Source organism: Aotus nancymaae, unplaced genomic scaffold (genome assembly GCF_030222135.1).
Source record: "Aotus nancymaae isolate 86718 unplaced genomic scaffold, 86718_ANA_hifiasm-v0.15.2.pri h1tg000003l, whole genome shotgun sequence".
In the NCBI taxonomy this organism is placed as follows: Eukaryota; Metazoa; Chordata; class Mammalia; order Primates; family Aotidae; genus Aotus; species Aotus nancymaae.
The window spans coordinates 8,423,724-8,444,532 of record NW_026988414.1 but is presented as its reverse complement, the minus strand read 5'-3'; the positions used below and the strand labels follow the sequence as shown (position 1 = coordinate 8,444,532).

Below are 20,809 nucleotides of genomic sequence, written 5' to 3'. Positions count from 1 at the left end.
GATTAGAGAAATTGACTCCTAAGAGGCAACCAGCTCAGTTGTCTTCTGAAATGCCCTCAATTGCATGTAATATGAACCATATGGTAATCACCGCTGTGGAGTATGGTCAGAGAAAAGAGCATGGTCACCAGAACCAGCAAGATGGAGGGGCCAATCCAGGTGCTGCCAGTTCTTAAAAAGTGACATAATCTTTCCTAGCCTCAGTTTCTCATCAACAAAATGGGGCTGTACCATGCTCTCGGTAGGGGGACTGTAAAAAGGGAAATATAGAAAAAGAACATAGCATATAACAAATGCTGTTCTTTTCTTTAAGACTTCAGGTCTTAATGATTTATTTAGCAAAGCTGTTTCATAGCTCCCAAACTAAGGGCATTATAGTTAATAACTATGACAATTTCATTCATTCAGATCCTACTGAGCACCTTCTATGTGTCAGGCTCTGTGTCAAGGATACATGAGTAAGGAGGACACTCCACTGCCTTCTAGAGAAGGCTTCAAGTTTTTTGTGGAAGGGTAGTGTAAGACTGAATGTGATGTAGTCATATATTTCAGAGAATGTAACCACACCCCACAGAAAATCAGTGTAGATATATATCCAAGAACTGGAGACGGGAGGAAATCAACACAACTGTATCCTCTAATCATCACAGATATCATAATGTTATATACAGAACAAATCTACCATCCCTCCATCTTATGTTATTGAGCCTCGACTGTGTGCTGGGGGCACAAGAGTAAGATCTCCTGTTCTTAAGAAGCTCATAGTCTAGCTATGCATATGAAGTCACTTGGCACCATTTTCAGGCTGCAAATTGTCAAATGTTATCATTGCTTGAAAATGGATCAGAAAGATTTCCTTTTCAGAGTCTCACTGAAAAAGTAAAAGAACCTAAAGTGACAACATCTGACTTTAAAACACCAGTAGCAGGAACCATTTCTCTTTGCCACTGCTTCCACAAAGATAAGAGTATTTAAAAATGCCATAGTGGCTTCAGCTTAATCCATGAGTATAGTCCTCTCTTGAGTGTTTCTAACTAGAAGAGAATATTTACTGGACATGACAGTTCTGGAGGCGATGATCCTCCCTACCCTAAATGCCTGTGGTTAGCCACTATGCAGCTGCCGGGCTGTGCCTTCGCTTGACATTTACACATTTGTGATATGGTGCTTGTGTGGCTTATTCCTCTGAGGTTCTACGATAAAGTCGCAGCTGATATGTTTTAAAACTAAGTATCTATATTATGCAACACTGAAACATGACCAACAGCCTTTCTAATGTATAGCATGGGGACACAGATATCAGTCATTCATTTGTTCATCCAGTCAGTCAACAAACATTTAATGAGCACCTACTAATATCAGATTATGTGAGGGACATCAACGTGTATAAAACATGGCCCCATGCTTTAAAGGAGCAAAGTAAGAAAGGAGCCAGGATTATTAAATGAGATCAAGTTAAAGCCTAGAATTCCTCCAGGATGGTGCATGATATACTAGCTGTGTTTTATTTTTCAAGTATTTCAGAACATATGGGAATTTCGTTTTGATCATATTCAGTGATGCTCTTTGAAATCATTCAGTTGAGATTGATCACAGTGTTTAAGTGGCTCTCCTGCCAGTTCCCATCTTCTCTCACTTAGAGAGCTACTTTTTACTTGGGGAATCTACTTCTAGAACAATGGTTCCCAGTTCATTGATCATTTATTGTGAAACTCCAAGGTAACAAGACTCTCAAACTGGGTTCTGAGCAACATCAGCATCCCTGTGACATGGACAGTGGAGATTTGGTGCCAATATTGAACAATGGTCATCTTTTCTCAAGAAAAGACTGTTTTGATGAAATAAGCCTCAATTAGATTTTCTCTAATGCATTTAAAAAACTAATTTTTTAAATGACTCTAATTTTCAACCCTTGGTACCTACCACCCCTATTTGTCTATAAGTGCTGGTGAGTAATAAAATGAATGAGTAAATAACAAATAAATATGAAAGGAAATAATTAAAGATGTGATTTATTTCAAATCCCTTATGTATCATTTGAGATAAAAAACCATACTTCCACAATTAGTTCAAAAGGAAGGATTACATGGGCCACAATTTCAGTGTGTTTTGCATGGCTCCAGGTTCTTGGGCACTTGCTGGGCAAGTATGGACACCACTATTCTAGAATGTGGCAGTCTCATTTTCTTGCTCTTCCTCCTTTACTTTGTCGCCCAGGGATGGTCACTATCATTTAGCTAACGTCAACTATCAGCAAGGCATTATGTTGGTGTTCGATGCATATTATCGCTATTTTTCTCAACAGTCCTACAAGGTAGCCATTATTTATGTTTTACAAATGAGAAAAGTGAGGCTCAGGGTGGTAAAGTGACTTCCAGAGTCATCTTCTAGATTATAGAGCCAGAATTAAAACCCAGGTGATTCCAAAGGACATACTCTTTCCATCACATTTGGTGGCCTCCTTAGCCACTTAGAGCCACAGAGCTATAGTGATGGTCCCTGAAGTCCTGGGGCAGAAGCACCTCCCCTCATCCTTGATTCATTCCCAGGACATGATCTTGACTTTGGATGACCATTACAATGGGAAAAAAAATTAACTAGTAAGTTACCAGCCCCTGCTGCAGTCCACTTTACACTCCCATCAATGCATCTGCTTCACGCGGGCCTGTAGGTTTTGGTTGTAATTCCCTATGCATTTGTCCAAAGTATACTGGAAAGTAAAACAAATCTTTCACAAACTTTTCCTACAGATACTCTTGAGTCCATATTTATGCTTCCCAGAGACACCACTACCCACTTACCAAAAGCATGGGCTCTGTGTGAAAAACAGTTTGGATGGAGGTTCCTCAAAAAGTTAAATGTGGAATTACCAGATGACCCACAATTGCACTCCTAGGTATATAACCAAACAACTTGCAAGCAGGTGTTCAAACTGTTACTTATACACACATTCACAGCAGCATTATTCATGACAACCAAAACACAGAAACAAGCCAGGTGTCCATGAACAGATGAGGGGATAAACAAAATACGGTATATACAGATAGTGGAATATTATGCAGTCTTAAAGAGGGCTGAAGTTCTGACACAATGCTATAACATGGATGAACCTGGTAAACATGATGCTACCGAAATAAGCCAGACAAAGGACAAACACTGAATGATTCCACTTCTATGAACTATCTTAGAATAGGCAAATTCATAGAGACAGAAAGTAGACTAGAGGTTACTAACGGCTGGGGGAAAGGGAAATGAGAAGTTATTGCCTGATGGCTACAGATGTTCTGTTAGGAGTGATGAAACATTTTGCAAATAGATGGTGGTGATGTTTGCACAACATTGTGAACGCCATTAATGCCACTGAACTGTATACTTAACAATGGTTAAAATAGTACATTTTATGTCGTATGTATTTTTTACCACATTTTTTTTCCCCCTTAAAGCATGGGCCCTTTAGACAGACCTGGGTGTGATGGGGTGAGTCCCAGCTCTACCACTCCCAACCTGTGTGGGGGACCACAGAGCCTTGCGCAGACACACAGCTGCACACACACTAGTCCCTTCCAGGCGTCACGCAGTTTCCTCTTTCCCCTGGTTTCCTCGCTTCCTTATCTCTCATCTTGCTGTACTGTACACAGTGTCTTAAGGTTCCTCAAACCTATTTTTAGCACAAGATGGAGGCAGAGACAAATTAGTCACATCCCTTATGTGTGTTCTGGGAATCCTCTGCTCATCTGCGTGGAGGGCAGGGAGTGCGCACCCTCCCACCCATCAAGGATTCTTGATTCTTTTTCCATCTTGAGCCACTTTGAGGCTGAGTCAACCAAAATCTGCTTCCCTGCAACGCTGTGACAAGTTGGCCCCCACAGTCAGGCTACTGCTCACAGACTCAGTTCTCCCACTCAGAAGGCTTTGAAATATAGCATTTCAAAGCTTTACTCACAAAGATGGTTAGTGGAGTATTTCTTATAATATCAAAAGATTGGAAACAACCTAAATATCCAACATGGGAGAGTGGTTATGGAAATTATGGTAGTTACACTTGATGGAATATTCTGCAGCTATGTAAAAATGCATATGATATCTTGTTAAATGGGGGGAAAACTAACTTTTAGCTGAGATTTGGTTGCAGTTATGTAAACCCTCTGCGTAATGAAAAAATAAAGACTAAATACAAAAGGCATCAGCAGGACCATGGTGCTGTTTTGATTTTACTACTTTAAAAATATGTTTCTATTTTCCATTATACCAAAAACAAATCAAAAAACAGTTTTTTGTTTTTTTTTTTCAAAAGCAACATGAGATCAACAGGGTTACTCAACCAGGACACAGATATATGTGGTGTTTTTCCAATCTGCTCCAGCACAACCTGGTGCATTCATCCTTGAAAGCCAGGCTATCAATCTGCTTTTATCTTAACTTCTGCATCCTCAAGGGGTTTTAGGTGGATAAATATGACACAGCAGAATCACATGCAAAATCATGGGCTATAAGGTGGATGATGCCAGTGTACCCACAGCTGTATCTGGAAGTTGGCCTCTTGGGATGAACTAAGCAAGTGGGACCAGAGTGAGTTGGCCACTGCTTGTTTAAACAGTTTGTTTACTGCCTCCACCCAGAACTCACTCCCTGCAGGCAGTAGCTCTGTTCCCTTTATCCTGGGGGAAGCCCAGCTAGCAGGTGGGCCCAGAGAGGGCCACACAATCTAGTTGAATCAACATTTCCCATAGTGCTCCATCTACACTGGCCTTTCCACAGACACTGGCACAGAAGACAACGCATCTTCAAACGCCAATACCCATGGGTTTTGCTCTTTAACCTAACATTTACCAAGGACCTGCAGTGGGCCAGATATGGGGAGAGGCACCCTCACAGGCACCGTCATACAGCATGAACTATGAAATAAGAAACCCTAAGAGAAAAGCAGATGAAATGAAAGCACACACATCTATCTGCAAAAGTTCTTTAAAACTGAGACCACTGTGTGTGAAATGTGTTTCAAAGGGGGTGGATTAGCCTTATTCAGATTTCATGATGATATAATTTTAAACAAAGGGATGAGGTAAAAGATTCTTTAAAAGATTCTTCTGTTCTCTCTAGGAAGGAGAAAGGGGAACATTCAAGGCAAATTCTAGAACCATACTGCTATACATATCCTCCAAAAGTTGCAATCTTCTACTATGTAGAGAAAGGGCCCATGGCCTAGCAATTAAACTCATTTGTCTTTTATCCCCTTCTTGCCAAAAAGGACCCAGCCCTAACTAGTTAATCCCTAACACACACTGCTACTCCCAGAGTTGCCTGGCAACTGCTAGGAGGCGTGTCAGAGAGCAAGAAAGGCCTAAATAAATGAGCTGGAGCCTGGGCTGCCGCTTGACATGGATAAAGGGGGTTTCTCTGGATGGGGCTGCCTGGCTGCTTGTGGCTCTGTCATTTAAGTCGAGAAGGACAAGTTGGTTTGGCGGTTATTGTTAAATATCTTGGGCTATGCATTTGATTTTCTCCAGGTGACCGAAAAATGGGTCACATGCCCTTGTGATTTGCGGACACCCGCCCCTCTATCAGGAAGCAGCAACCTCTGAAGCCCAAAGCCAGGACAGGATGCAATGTGTATGCACCAAACAGAGACCGAGGGCAGCCCCCCTGCCTCAAATGCTTCCCTGTTCCCTAGTTTCCTTCACCCATTCTCCCATCTATTATTCCAAAATCTACTCACTGATACCTACACATGGTGCCAAGACCTGTGCCTGGCACTGGAAATGCAGAGTTACCAGCACGGAACATGTGGAAACTAGAACAAAGACAGGCGGGAGGACGTGGTGGAAGGAACCTAGTGTGGAGTCTGTCTGCTGGCTCCACTGCTTCCTAGGAATCACTGTGGCCTCCACTCTATCCCCCGTGTGTAAAGGACTGGTGAGGGCCAGGATGGGGAATTACTGAGAGCACTGATGGAAAGCAACTCAGAGTTGAACTGAGCTCTGACCTCGTGGGAGGCCACTAAGGAGGTGAACTTGGCAGTGGCTGGACTCCCCTGGTTCTCAGTTTCTAACCCTGAGAGAGTCCTTTGGAATAATTCACCTGGCCCTGAAGACACACCACCAGGGAGCAAACACAGGCCCTCCCCACCCTGGGCCGGGCACCCAGCCTCCACAGCAGACCCCAGAAGGCACAGATGGGGAGGAGCAGCGCAGTTCCTGGCACAGGGCTGGGCCTCAGCAAGCAGCCCCCTTCCTCCTTCCTTCTGGACCTGGTAAACAAAACAAAGCTAAGGAGTCCCCTGGCCATCCGCATTCTGATTTTTTTCCATTAGGAAAGAGAGAGGGAAAAAAAAGGCCAAGGTGTTAAAAATCTCAAGGGAGCTCTGAGCCAAGGAAAGGGTCTTCAGATGCGACTGTAGAGGAGGAGATGCCCACCTCTGCTTCTCAGGCCAGAGCTCGATCCCTCCTCACTGAGCCAGGCAGGGCACGGAGCGGAGCTGTCCCCCAACAGGCTCCAGGCTAGCAGGGGCCTCCTCAGAGGGAGGAGATGGGTGAGGGCCAGGGCCGTGCCCATCTTCCTAGGGCTGTCAGGACAAGCACTGTGCTGGGCTTATTTAAGCCTCACTACACTACTGCAAGGATGGATTACACAGCCACTGTATGGAAGGGGAACTGAGGATCAGAGAGGCGAATAACTGCTCAGGGTCCTCGCAGGCAGAAGCAGAGCAGAGAGGAGCCCACTTAGGCCCGTGAGTTTCCTGTTTCCAACAAAACGCAACACTGTGACTCTGCAGTAACCTGACAGCCATGACCCCACCTCTACCTCCCCCACCTGTGTGGGCAGGACCCCAGCACCCTGCGTGGTGAGCGCTGCTGAGGAAACACTAGGAAGCAGTGAGCACAGCGAGCCAGAGGGGCTGGGAACGCTGCAGCTGGGCTGCCCCGCATGGGTCCCACATACCTGGCTTTCTACCCTGCAGGCTCACTCCGCCCTCAGCCCCCTACTGTTCTCAGGCTCTGAGCTGCTACCTGCCTCAGGGGTCTTCCCTGCAGACATCCCCCTGTGTCTGGTCGCCAGCCTTCTCTCACCTTATATGCCAAAGGCCTTAAATGGACTCACATCCGTTGACCCAGTAAATCTATGTCAAGGAATCTGCCTAAGAAAATAATTCAGACCAAGCATGAAGATTTATATAAAGATGTTTTAGCACAGTGAGGTTTAAAATCATGAAACATTACTGACAATCAAAAAGACCAGCATGTTGGGCATGGCGTCTCATGCCTGTAATCCCAGCACTTTGGGAGTCTGAGGCTGGAGGATCGCTTGAGTCCAGGAGTTGGAAACCAGCTGGGCAACATAGCAAGACCCTGTCTTCACAAAAATTAATAAATTAGCTGAGTTCAGTGGCATGCACCTGTAGTCCCAGCTACCTGGGAGGCTGATGTGGGAGGATCACTTCAGCCTAGGAGGCTGAGGCTGCCATGAGCCATGATTGTCCCACTCCAGCCTAGGCAACAGAGAGAGATCCTGTCTTAAAAATAATAATAATAATAAAATAGTAAAACAATTTTTTTTAAAGACCAGCACTAGGAAAACATGGTGGCTCTGACTTCAGATCATAGGAACTGGAGAGAAATCTCTGAGGGGGCCTGGACATTAGCCTTTTCAATAGTTTCCCCCCAACCCCGCCCCGTGATTCTGATCCCCGGCCAGGGTTGAGAACCACAAGGGTCACCTGATAGGCTCTGCTCAGCCACTGTCAATCATGTCTAAGAAGAGTTTCTACGTGGTATTAAAAATTCTTACACAAACTAAAAGGCAAAAAAAAATTATTAATAATTGGGATAAGGGATTGCTTTCTCAGGCATATCTCATCAGCCTACAGAAACTTAAAAAACTAAAACCCAAAAATGGAAAAACAAAAGAAACAAAAAAATTCGAGAAGCTGGATGGAAACCTGCCACCGCTGTATCTTACCTCCCGATGACAGGATTATGGGCGGTTTTTTCTCATTTCTAGTCCTGTTACTTTAAACATTTTTTTTTTTAACAAAGAGCAGGTTTTTTTTTGAGACTGAGTCTTGCTCTGTCATCAGGCTGGAGCGCAGTGGCGTGATCTCGGCTCACTGCAACCTCTGCCTCCCGGGTTCAAGCGATTCTCCTGCCTCAGCCTCCTGAGCAACTGGGATTACAGGTGTGGGCAACCATCCCCAGCTAATTTTTGTATTTTTAGTAGAGACAGGGTTTCACCATGTTGTCCAGGATGGTCTCAATCTTCTGACTTCATGATCAGCCAACCTCGGCCTCCCAAAGTGCTGAGATTATAGGTATGAGCCACCACGCCCGGCCTGCAACGAGCAGGTGCTGCTATTTTTATAACCAGAGAAACAACTAAAAGACAAGTGACCATGGGGAGGGCCTCAGCACTGTGTTGCCTGTACCCTGGCAGGCTCACTCAAGGCACCACCCTCCCACCAACCCCACATGCAGCCAATGCCTCCTCCTATTTCTTGGGTTCACATTTACTTTGGAGCCATTATTTTAAAATAATCCCCTAAACATTTTTTTTTTTTTTAAGAGACAGGGTTTCACTTTGTTGCTCAGGCTGGAGTGCAGTGGCACAATCCTGGCTTACTGTAGCCTCAAACTTCTGGGCTGAAGCGATCCTCCTGTCTCAGCCTCCCAAGTAGCTGGGACCACAGGCATGTGATACCACACCCAGCTGACTTATTTTTTGTAGAGATGAGGTCTCCCTGTGTTGCCCAAGCTGGTCTTGAATGTTCCACCATGCCTGGCTGCCCGAAGCAATCTTACATGGGGAATGTTGTTATCTCATACTTTAGAAGAGGAGAATTTGCCAAAATTAAACTGAAAGTTTAAAAACCATCTAGGTGACATGGTGATGACCTTGGCTTGAAGTTTGGTTGGAAAATTCCAGGCCTTCTGTTTCCTTCTCCAGCTTATAGAAGAAAGCCATTGCGGTGCAGATGAATGAGATTGAAAGCCTGACAGGTCTGCCATATTTCATTGATTCTACGATGAAAATTACTTCCCATTATAACATTTCTGAAATCTGGATGTGTCTTATAATTGGTAGCATCCTTCAACTATAATTGGCACCACTCTTTACCCTTTCTTAATGGTACATAAACTAATAGTACATCTTCTAATGACTGAGCGGCAGCTTACATTCAAGGACAAGTGCCATGTCTCCATCTAAACCCATCATGTTATCTCAGAGGTGACAGTTTTAATGGCTATGTAATATCCTATTGTAAGATGGACTTTGATTTATTTCACCAGTTACCTAATATGGATATTTAGTATACTCCAGTGTTTTACTATTAGGAATGCTGCTACTGTGAAGACCTTGGCATTAAGCATTCGCTTTTGCTACTAGGAGCATCTCCACCCTCTCCTAGGCTCCAAATCTTGGGAGACATTTTGGCACTTCTTGCTGTTCATCTCCATATTTGATCCATTGCTGAGTCTTGTTACTTCTTCCTTCATGGTCTCTGTTCCTGGTGGAGCCACCCAGGGCTCTCTTCTGAGTTCTCACAACACTCCTCTAACTGGTTTCTCTGCCTCCAGCTCTCCTTTCAGTCCATCACTGTACTACTGCTCAAAGGTAACTTCAGTCATGTCACATTTCTGCTAAAAAACTTACACTCCTCACAGGGTAAAGTTCGCTCTCTGCCAAATTTGGCTCTATCCTCTCCTGCAGCCCCATCTCCCCACCCAATCGCTCCAGACAAAATGGCCTGCTCACTGGCCAGGAGGGGCCCTGCCTCCAGCACTTTGCTTCCTCAGTTACCTCTACCTCCCACTCTAGGAAGGGATGTTTCTTTCTTTCTTTTTCTAAACCTTACTCATCACATCCAGTTCAAGTTTCACCTTCCTTATGAATGTTATGGCTCAACTGATCCTTAGGAGGGATAGGCAGGCTTATTCTTATTTCACAGGTGAAGAAACTACAGTTTAAATGGATTAAGTGGCTTGCTTAACTTCGAGACAGCTAAGAAATGCAGAGCCAGGCTTTAAACTCCAGAGCTTCTGTCCTTAAACCCAGTGCCTTCCAGAGCCATGTGCAAGTACAATGAGAAACTCCTCCCATGGAGGAACCTGTGCTCAGATCCTACAGCCAGCAATCCGTCCCAAGCTTCAACTGCCTTTGATTCCAGATGCACACACATGCCAACAGTGAAATCACTGCAATAGTGAAAATACTTCAAGTCTGTCTGTCCCCAGCAACGCAAGCAAAGGATTGGGCCAGTTGTCCTATTCACTCCCATTTTAAAGAGGGGAAGACAACAGTATTTTCCTCGAATTGTGCCAGCTATCACTGCTTTGAACCTGATTGGTTTGGCTGGACCCAAGATCACGACAGGTAATCAGAGCCATGTCACTTTGAAACTAGCAGGACACTAACAAGAACTGGCTTTAAGCTGAAGGGCTTTCGAGAAACCTAAGGGAAATACTTCTCAGGAAGCAAAAAGAGAGTGTGCACCCCTTCTGCTATGTGACCACATAGTGACGATGACACTGTCCAAAGCTCAGGCAGCCTAGAGAGTAAGGCCTAAGTGACAGATGGATAAAAAGGAGGAAGGTGTGGGGTAGCACGCTGTTTCCTGAGCACCCACTGCCCTGGCCACTTCACACAGAGCAGGCCCTGGGTGACAGGAAACAAGGTGCTTGCTGTTACTCTTTGTGTTTTGCTTGAATACGTGACGGAGTTAGAACAGTAAAGACACTTACCAATGTGTAATTGCAGCCTATGAGGAAGTGTGACCCCTGCTCACACTCAGAATTTCTACAGACCATGAATCGCCTGACATCCCCTCATCTTTTGTCATTTGATGTAATTAAATGCTATGGGTTGAAGTAAAAATAGAAACAAACAGCCCCAGCCTGTGGGCAGTGCAGCCAGAGCTGGTCCCTCACACCTGACTCCGACTCTGACTAGGCTGGGTGTGACAGTGTCACTCACCGGCTCAGGTAGAAGGCAGCCCTGTGCTCCTGGGAGAACAGGCCTGTCAGCAAGGTTTCCCTCCAACGTACTCCCCTTTACAGGGTGACCCAGGTCCCTAGACCAGTTCCTGCATTCTCCTTAGCCAGAAGGCCAAGAGCAGGCTGAGGAGAGGAACGGCAAAGAAGAACTTCTCTCGGAAGCTAAGAGGACTGCTACTGTCCTCGGTTTCAGAGAAGACTGGTGTCTTCACATCCTTGCAATCATGAGTCAACTCATGAGACAGGCAGGGGACATGAATGAGTCGACAAGGCCCAGAAAGGGGAAGGGTCAGAGGTGGGCAGTGTCACTTCCCAGTCCTCACTGTGGTCACTTACAACAAGACCACTTGCAGAAGCCAACAGGCGTGAACCCCATGCTTTCTCAAGCATGGAGGAGAGGCCCCTTGAAAGAATAGGGGTGGTGAGGTCCAGTGGGAAAGCAGGGGTTCTGGGACCATCTGGCTCTTCTGTGCTAAGTCGTTTCTCTTCCCTGAGTCTTGGTCTCCTCATTTGTAAAGTGGAACTGACCATCGCTATTGCACAGGTGCACTGTGAAGCCCCAGTGACAGCAGGTGAGTGTGAGGGGCCTGGCGCTGTATCTGACAGGCGGTTGGGGCTTACTGTCCAGGGTGGCGCACGGGGCAAGGCCTTAACAGCCGGCAGAGCAGTGAGAGTCTCACACATGATAGCACAGCCTCCTTGTGCTTAGAGGTATGGCAATGGGAGCATACCGTCCCCCACCACCAACACACACCACCTCTTCTAGGTGAGCCCGAAAAGCAGAATAATCATGGCATTTCTTGTGGCCCCTGAGGTATGCTTCTCAGCCCTGACCAAACACAGGTTCTGTGACACGCCGAGGCTACTCACCGGCTCGATTTTCAGAGCATTTCGGTAGCTACCGAAGAAAGCGGCCTGGGCCTTGAGGAACGCTCTGGCCACACCATCCCCGGTGGTTGTGGAGACCTTCTTCAGCCTGTTCTTCAGTGAAGAGATCTGGTGATGAAGAGAAAGAAAATACCGGTTGAGGACAAGGTCAAAGAGGGGTAGCTGACTAAGCCCAGTACATATGGAGCCCTGGAAAATCCTACAAATGGCAGGATCCATTTGATAGCTCAGTTACCGGGAGGACAAAAATATGTTCACGCTGCATGCAGTGGTGCGCGCCTGCAATCCCAGCTACCTGGGAGGCTGAGGCACGAGAATTGCTTGGACCTGGAAGGTGGAGGTTGCAGTGAGAGACCGCACCACTGTGTTCCAGCCTGGGTGACGGAACGAGACTCAGTCTCAAAAAAAAAAAAATCTGTTCAAAATTAGGGCATGTTTTTGAAATTTAAACAAATGTTCCTATTAGAACACGTCTAATAAAAACAACAACAATTTTTAATGACTTACTCCATGCCAGGTAAGCACTTTTGCATTCATTTTACAATTTAGTGACTTTAACAATCCGGTGAGGAAGGGATTAATGCTTCCATCTTACAAGGGTGAAACAGCCTCAGGGAGGTTAGGCTACATACCTAGGAACAAACTCAAGACATGGCCGCATTCCCGTCAGTCTTGCAGTCTGAGCCCAAACTCAGTGCGTTCCCATTCTATCCCTCTTAGAACTTCTTACAAACATTAGAATAAAGGCTTATTTACATTTCTCACACATCATACTCTAAAGGAAGTGTGGCAGCTTCTATTAATAGACACATACTCAAGAGGTTAAAACAAAGACAAGGAGGTGATGGTAATGGGAAAAGAAGCAGGTAACAGATTTGGTATATAAATGTAAGCCATAAGGTCTTATATGGTGGCTAAAAACGGGCTTGAATTTGACTTAAAAGTCTAGCAGCCAAAGCAAAGGGGGAAATCTGAAGGTTGTGAGATTCTACAGGTCCATGTACTACAAAGGAACCAGCTAGGAAAGACAAAACTTGGGATAAAATAGAAAATTAGATTTAGGTGGTCAAGGAATCCTTTGCAGATTTTAGTATGAATGAGTGTGAGTAAAGATTATTTTCTGGGCACAGGATCCACTGTGTGCTAAGTATGGGGAGTGGTATGCAAAGGCCCTGCAGTGAAGAGGAGTTCAGGGAACAGAAAGAACCCTGGCTTCAGTGGAGAAAATGAGGGGAATATGGCTTGAAATGAGGCCGGAGAGAAAGGCAGGGGCCTGAAGGGATTTTTTTCCTTCATCTTGAGAGAGAAACAGAAAACTAATGATTGGTTTTAAGCATGCAGGTAACATATCAAGAGTACATTTCATGGAAGCTAATTCTGTGAGGGACCAGCTACTGGTATGACACTATTTAAAGACAAAACTTGGGATAAAATAGAAAATTAGATTTAGGTGGTCCAGGAATCCTTTGCAGATTTTTAGTATGAATGAGTGTGAGTAAAGATTATTTTTCTGGGCACAGGATCCACAGCTTTCCTCAGATGCTTAAAGGTGCCTGTGACTCTAGAAATATTAAGAACCACTTGCTGAGAAGTCTGGGGCAAAAAAATCTGATCTGGGAAGGACTAGATATACTTTAGAAATGATCCATGCACATTGTGTCTTGTTCCCAAGCTTCTGATAAGAAAAATTTTTGATAGTTTATTGAGATTTTACATATAAAATTCATTAATTTAAAGTATACAGTTTGGTGGTTTTTAGTAGTCACAAGATTGTACAACTAACTACTGCTAACTTCAGAACATTTTTATCATCCCCAAAAGAAACGTCATACTCATTAGCTGTCACTCCCCATTCCCTGCCAATTCTACCCCACACCAGACCCCAGCAACCACTCACCTTCCTTCTGTTTCTACAGGTTTGTCTACTCTGGGCATTTCATACAAATGAAATTGACAGTAAGTAGTCTTTTGCCATCAGATTATTTCCTTTAGCACAATGCTTTATGAACAAGGTTCATCCATGTTGTAGCATGCGTCAGGACTTCATACTTTTTATGGCTAAACAATATCCCACTGTATGGACAGACCACATTTTATCGATCTGTTCATCAGCGGATAGATATTTGGGCTGTTTCTACTCTTGGCTGCTATGAAGATTCATGTATAAGCTTTTGTGTGGAGACAACAGAGATTTTGAAATGACAATATGAAAAGCAAAAATCCTCTACCAAACATTATGCAATGAAAACAAGCTGGAAGGATACACAAAGTCACCAAGCACAGTGCTCAGTGCATAGGAAGCTATTAATAAATATGAACTGAGTACAGGGAAAAAATCCTACACTGTTGGTAAAGAGCATGCCTCATGTTTGGACAGTAAGCTGTGTAAAGATGGGACTGATGTCCTCCTCTGATAAGTCAGAAGCCATGGGGACATGCCCAGCACTTTGGGAGGCCATGGCAGGAGGATCGCTTGAGGCCAGGAGTTCAAGACCAGCCTGGGCAACACAGTGAGATCCCATCTGTATAAAAAATATAAGATTTAGGCAGCCATGGTGGCACATGTCTGTAGTCTCAGCTACTTAGAAAGCTGATATGGGAGGATTGATTCAGCCCAGTAGTTTGAGGTTGCAATGAGCTATGATTGCACCATGGCACTGCATCCTGGGTAACAGAGCAAGACCCTATCTCTAAAAGTAAAAAGCCCTGGGAACATACACTGAGGAAGTAGCTACCCCACCTCTACTCTAAGAGGGCACCATGGAAAACAATCTTCCTTCGGAAGCAGTTTGAAGTCTATCTCAACATCTGGGTATCTATAACCGGTTTATACAACCTCTCCTCATCAGGGACACATGAGCCCCAGCCCCACAGTGGTGAGAGCCCCTGAGGAGCAAGGCTACTGAGCACCCAGGCTGACTCTGCCATGGACTTTCAACTCCAAAGAGAAGTATGAAAAAGAAGCATCCTCTATTAAAATGCTAAAAATACTACCCACTCTCTGCCCCTGCCCCCAAAATAATAATAAAAATCTTGCCCCTCCAGGGGACTACAGTGACATTTCCATCCTTTGAAACGGTGCAAGCCACTGTCGCTCTCCTTCTGGCTCCTCAAAGGCCTTGGGCCACCTGTGCCGCAGATTATTCCTCACTTAACCTTCCCTGGCCTTTCTCTTTCATTCGGGAGGTGTTTAATTACCTTGGATTCACAACGCTGCACTTCAGGTGAGCCTCTCCTAATGGCCTCATTACCATTTTACACAAAGAGGGAGTCGCTGATTGTAACTGAGCAAATACAAGTGTATTCCTTCCTGCCTGCCCCAGCTGGTCTGAAACTAGCCAAGTGGTCCTGGGCTCCTGATGCCCCTGTGACCACTCGGGCCAGGACTTCTGAAGACCTCCTCTCACCCTGCAACATGGAGAAGCTTTTGTCTTGACCTGCCAGCACTTCAAACTTTGAAACCGCAAGTATCTGTGCATCTCATCGCTGGGGGGTAGCATTTGTCCTTTAAATAAAAGTGAGGGAAGAAAATTTAAGGATTAAATAACAGAGTCATATATCTAAAGCTGAACTTGCCCTCAGTACCCCTAGGGATGCTGGTCAAATCATTAACATTGGGGTTCATCAGGGGTAATTTGGGTGTGTTGTAAGTGCCGGTGAGGATGGCTTCCTTCTCTAATCAGGTGTCACAGGAGGAAGATAAAGCAAAGAGAAGATAAAACTGAACTCGCCAGCTCCTGTCTAAAGTGCCCTTTCCCCTCTGTTGCCATCTTGGTTACTGCAGCATCATCCAGCCAGTCTCCTGGGTCAGGTGTCAGACGTCAGATTCTCTACTTCTCCCTCCTTTCCCACAAATATTCTCATTTCATCACCACCAACCCAGATAGGTCCTGAATCTAGCCTCTCCTCTCAGTGCCATGATGTTGGCCCTGTAAATTCAACTCCATCACCCTCTCTGGCCCAGACTACTGGAGCGGTTTCCTCGGTGGGCCTTCCTCTGCTTTCAGTTTCTCCTCAATGCCATCCACCCATATCTGTCCTAGTAATCTTGGAAAAATCCAAATCTAATCACTTTGATCCTCCATCAAAACCCTTCAGCGCCCCCGGCTCTTCACCATCATTGCCTTCAAAAAACATCCAAACTTCCACGAGTGCTGTCCTCAATCAGCCTTGCTTTCATCCACTTAATGTTAAATTTGGATATCCAGAAGCACAGGCTACTCTCCAGCCCATTCCCATCTCAATAACTCAGTCCTGGTTGTCTCTTGCCCCTTTCTGTCCTGCTTGTGAACATCTATTCAACTTCTGAAAGACCATCCAAGTCTGCATCAATGGGGGCCTCTGAAATACACTATCCCACATCCTCACCAGGAAATATCACGTAGCTGCTAAAAAGGACATGGCAGTACTCTACCAACTGACACAAAAAGATGTCCATGAAATACTGTTGAGTGGGGAAAAAACATGCAAGTTTCAGAGTAACACGTACAGCATGAATCATTTAAAACTATATATAAATATACATGCAGTAAAAATCTAAAATGCTACATTACCAAACTTGAACCATGCATGGATGCTTTCACTTTCTATTTTACACACTTGATTGTTTTGATTATCCTTTATAAAAAAGCATATGTTACTTTTATAATAAAGAATTGAAACGAGGTATTTTTCTTTAATAGTCAAATTACCCATTGCCTTGGGTTAAGGGAAAGAGGGAATCCAGATGTCCCCCCCATCTGTGAAGCATGCCCTGACCACTAAGTCTGGGCCTCCTTGGACTGAGCAGGTGGTTCCATGGTGAGCTGCAGTTTCTACCTCCTTTCCTGATGGACTGAGTCCCCCGCAGGGCCAGCAGCCAGCACAGTTCTTGGCTCAGTGTACTCATGCAGCACTTTCTGCTGAATGAAAGAATGAATGAGCAAGTGTTTGACATTGTGAAAGGCATTTTCAGTGGCTGAGCCTCTCTGCTTGGAGGAAAGTCTAGGTTCACATTCTTTAGTGATGGCTCATTAGAAGAAACTGGTCTCTGTTGGAAAGGATGGGAGGAGAAAGTGATATTCATTCCCCTTTTGCAGAAAGTCACTGCTAAGACACAAACACAATGGTAGGAGAAATGAACATCTGCATGCTGGATGAGTTAAAGGGAACAAGGAGACCGATCTTATACAACCACAAACTTACCACATCCAGTAGCACACACAGTATTGCCCCTGACCCCTTCTTGACCTGACTCTGTACCTGTTCCTCCTTCCAGTGGTCACTGTTCCCAACCTCTCAGGTCCCTGGGCTTCATTTACTCCTCTGTCTCCACTGCACTTCTCAGGCAGTAGAGCATAGAGTTTGAATCAGAGAAACCTAGGTCTAAGATTGAAACACTGGCTTCCCTACTTTCTTAACCTTTCTGAGCTTTAGTTCTTTGGCTGTAAAATGAAGTATGTACAACATGTATACACTGTGAGGAGTAAAATACAATGAGTCTAAAATGAAGAATGGATGTAGCAGAGTGCCTAGCTTTTTTTTTTTTTTAGTTTAGATTCATCTTTTACCAGTACTATTGTAATAATCTTTGAACTGGTGTCTCTTCCTCTATTCTCTTCCTAGTCTAATCCATCCTTTGCATTGAATTACCTTCTTAAAACAAGAGGTTATATCACGTCATTCCCTCTAAAATGTTTAGTGGCCCCCTACTGCGAATATGATAAAGTCCGAATTCCTTAGCACAATACTGAAGGCCTGTTATGGGCTTGGCTCAAGCTCAATTTGTACCTTTGTCTTCTACTTGATTTCAAAGGCCTCAAAACCTATTCCTAAACCTGGGATATTCTTTATAGTATTCTCTAACAAAATCTTTTTATTAAAAAATAGAAGCTTCCAACTTTGTCGGAACAAATAGCTCAACAGCTCTTTCTCAGGGCACGATGGCCTAATCCTTTGTTGACTCCTAATCTTTGCAGGTCCCATGCTGCAGATGTGCTGGGAATAGCACTGCAGAGGAGGGAGGGCCTGACTCCCAAGGACTTCTGGTTTAGCTCCTACAAATCGGCTACAAGTTAGCTTATTACTACTTCGAAAGGGGTTCTCACATTGTATAAACCATCATTCTATTCTTTAGCCCTTTATATTCCAGCAGTTTACATGTCTTTCTCCCCAGAAGGATGAAAATGACCCTTTTAATACATATTAGTCCTCAACAAGTAGAGTTTTCTTCCTTTATCACTTGGTTGCAATTTCTGGGGACTGGGAGTGGAGGGGTAAATGATGGCATACTATTAAGTGTCCACCTCTAAGAAAATCCTATCTATCTCTTTCCATGAATGCTGACACCTTAAGATTTCTCAGCTAGTCTCCACTGCTCTGAAGAAAAAGACTAAAGCCCTAGCCTGGACTGCAAGGCCCTGTTTAATTTGGCCAGTCTCTTTCAGATGAGAGGCTCTTGAGTCCTCCTTTGTGGCTTCAGCCACCCCACTGGGCTCCAGTCCCACTGGCTTCCCCCTTACCCCAGGACCTTTGCATAGGTTATTTTCAGTGTGGGGTGCTCTCACCCACCATTGCCCCCACTCCCCGCCGCCCCGCCTCGGCCCTACTTGTCTAGAATTCTGCATTGTCCAACAGAACTTTCTGCAAGGATGGAAATAATCTATCTTCTGTCCATTGCCATCCAATATGTTAGCTACTACTGAGCACTTGAAATGTGGCTAGTGTGACTGAGAAACTGAAACTTTTATTCCATTTAATTTCAATCAATTTAAATAGCCATGTGTGAATAGTGGCTTCCATACTGGACAACACAGGGCCCTAGGTTGACTACTACTCATCCTTTGGTCTCAGCTCAAATATCACTTCCCCAGTTGAACTGCAGAGACTACACTAAGGTTCCCCTATTATGCACCCTCACTGTGTCTTTCCTAAATTTAGGGACACACAACAATGCATAATGATGCATTCTGCAAGAATCCAATTAATGTCTGTCTCTTTTTTTTTTTTGAGATGGAGTCTCACTCCGTTGCCCAAGCTGGAGTGCAGTGGTGCCATCTTGGCTCACTGCAACCTCTGCTTCCTGGGTTCAAGCAATTCTCCTGCCTCAGCCTCCCAAGCAGCTGGGATTACAGGCATGCATCACCATGCCCAGTTAATTTTTGTATTTTTTAGTAGAAACAGGGTTTCACCATGTTGGCCAGGCTGGTCTCAAACTCGTGACCTCAAGGGATCCACCCCCATAGGCCTCCCAAAGTGCTGGGATTACAGGCATGAGCCACCATGCCCAGCCCAATGTCTGTCTCTTCTATTAGACTGACCAGTCTAGGAAGGTCCATGTCCATCCTCAGTGCTGGCGCACCTCAACCAGAGGTATAGTTCTGAAAGTCTGGCTTAAGTTAGTCTGTGCAAGGGGTCCTGCTTATCTTTCATGGGAGTTGTATTAACTGCTGGGTATCACAGATGGAGTTGAAAGATTTTTTTTTTTTTTAAATTACAAATTAAACACCCAGCAGCAGGTGTGGAGGGGCAGGCCATAGAGTCACATTTTCCTCCCCGCTTTAAGGACTAAGGCAAGTTGATTAATTCTTCCTTACCTGAACAAACTAGGCATCAAGGCTTTGTTCTAAAATCCCATAGGGAATGTGTGGGTCTGGAGAGGGGAGGAGGGGTTAGTTGTTTTCCCATCCTCAGGGGCACATAAACATTGGCTTCCTCTGCCACTTTCACACTGGCAATGAGAAATGGCAAACTGTCATTTCCATTATATACGTGTATCTACCTATGCCTTCCTTAGTTCTTGCCTCAAATTCAAAACAAAAAGTCCTAATATGTAAAGGCAATAACACCCTTGTCTCTTTCCCAGTAAGAACAAGAAATCTGTCAGGAAAAACAAACAGAAACTAGTATTTATCAAGCACCCTACTAGTTCCCAAATGCCATGACAAGTATTTTCATATCTAGCATTGTATTAAAATTTCAGAATAAATGGTCTACATAGGCACAGCTATCCCCACTACACAGATGAGGAAACTGAGACCCAGCTCCACATCACACTGACAGTAAGGCAAAGGCAGAAGTCAAAATCAAGTCCAAGTCTTTCTTACTCTAGAGTCTGTGCCAGTCCACTGATTCTCACTGTTGCCAGGGTTTCTTAGACCAGCAAATTAGATATGTCCATGATACTGGTTTATTTTTTCCCTGATTTAATATATCTCCATTATTGTTTCCTCTCATCCCTTGCTTTTCTGTTTCTTTCTTGAGAACATGGTTGTACCCTGACCTCAGTTGGCTTTGTTTCTTCTGCAACCCATTTTCGCCTCAAAGATCCTGGTTCTCCATGGAGAAGTGAGGGCTGTGCTATTTATGTGGAGCTCTAAGCTGGAGCTGGCTATGACCCTACCAGCCCAGGTCTCTGCTGCCTCCCTCTCTCCTGACAACTTGTGAGCTGTGTATATGTCAGAAAGTTAGTGGTCAGAGTTAGAATTCTCGGCAGCTTTTGTCGGACAAAAGGATCCATTTTCTTTATGTGAATGGCTACTTCGTTATGTGCTATAGTGGCTCTGCTGAGCATCCCATGAATAAGCTATCGAATCCTTAGAATGACATCCTTGGAGGAAAAAAGTGCGATTTTAAAACAAAACCAAAAAAGGCCCATTTCCACTATCTGCCAAATAAAGCTCAGGAGGAGTCTTGCCCACACATGTGCACTCCAGCCCCTCCCCATGAGTTTAATTTGAGTATCTCACCATTTGAAACTGAAACACACAGTAGCTAAGACTTTTACGTTTTTCTATTTGTAAATCTTAACTTCCTCCAAATACTTTTTTTTTTTTTTGGCCTAGAGTAAGTGAAATTATCTTTGTTTTCCTTATACAACAATTTAGCTTTTGCACACACACACACACACACACACACACACATACACACACACACAAAATTAACGTAGCTAGAAAATC

The 20,809-nt window shown here is 44.6% G+C and overlaps 1 protein-coding gene across 7 annotated transcripts in view; it reads right to left on the bottom strand.

Annotated features, from left to right (window-relative positions):
* The window catches only part of DENND1A (DENN domain containing 1A), a 536,105-nt gene that overhangs the window by 157,590 nt on the left and 357,706 nt on the right, over positions 1 to 20,809 (bottom strand). For all 7 annotated transcript variants that reach the window (XM_021674025.2, XM_021674026.2, XM_021674028.2 and 4 more), the window contains one exon: positions 11,856 to 11,981. In XM_021674025.2, coding sequence (XP_021529700.2) covers positions 11,856 to 11,981 — 126 coding nt within the window. The remainder of the gene's footprint in view (positions 1 to 11,855; positions 11,982 to 20,809) is intronic.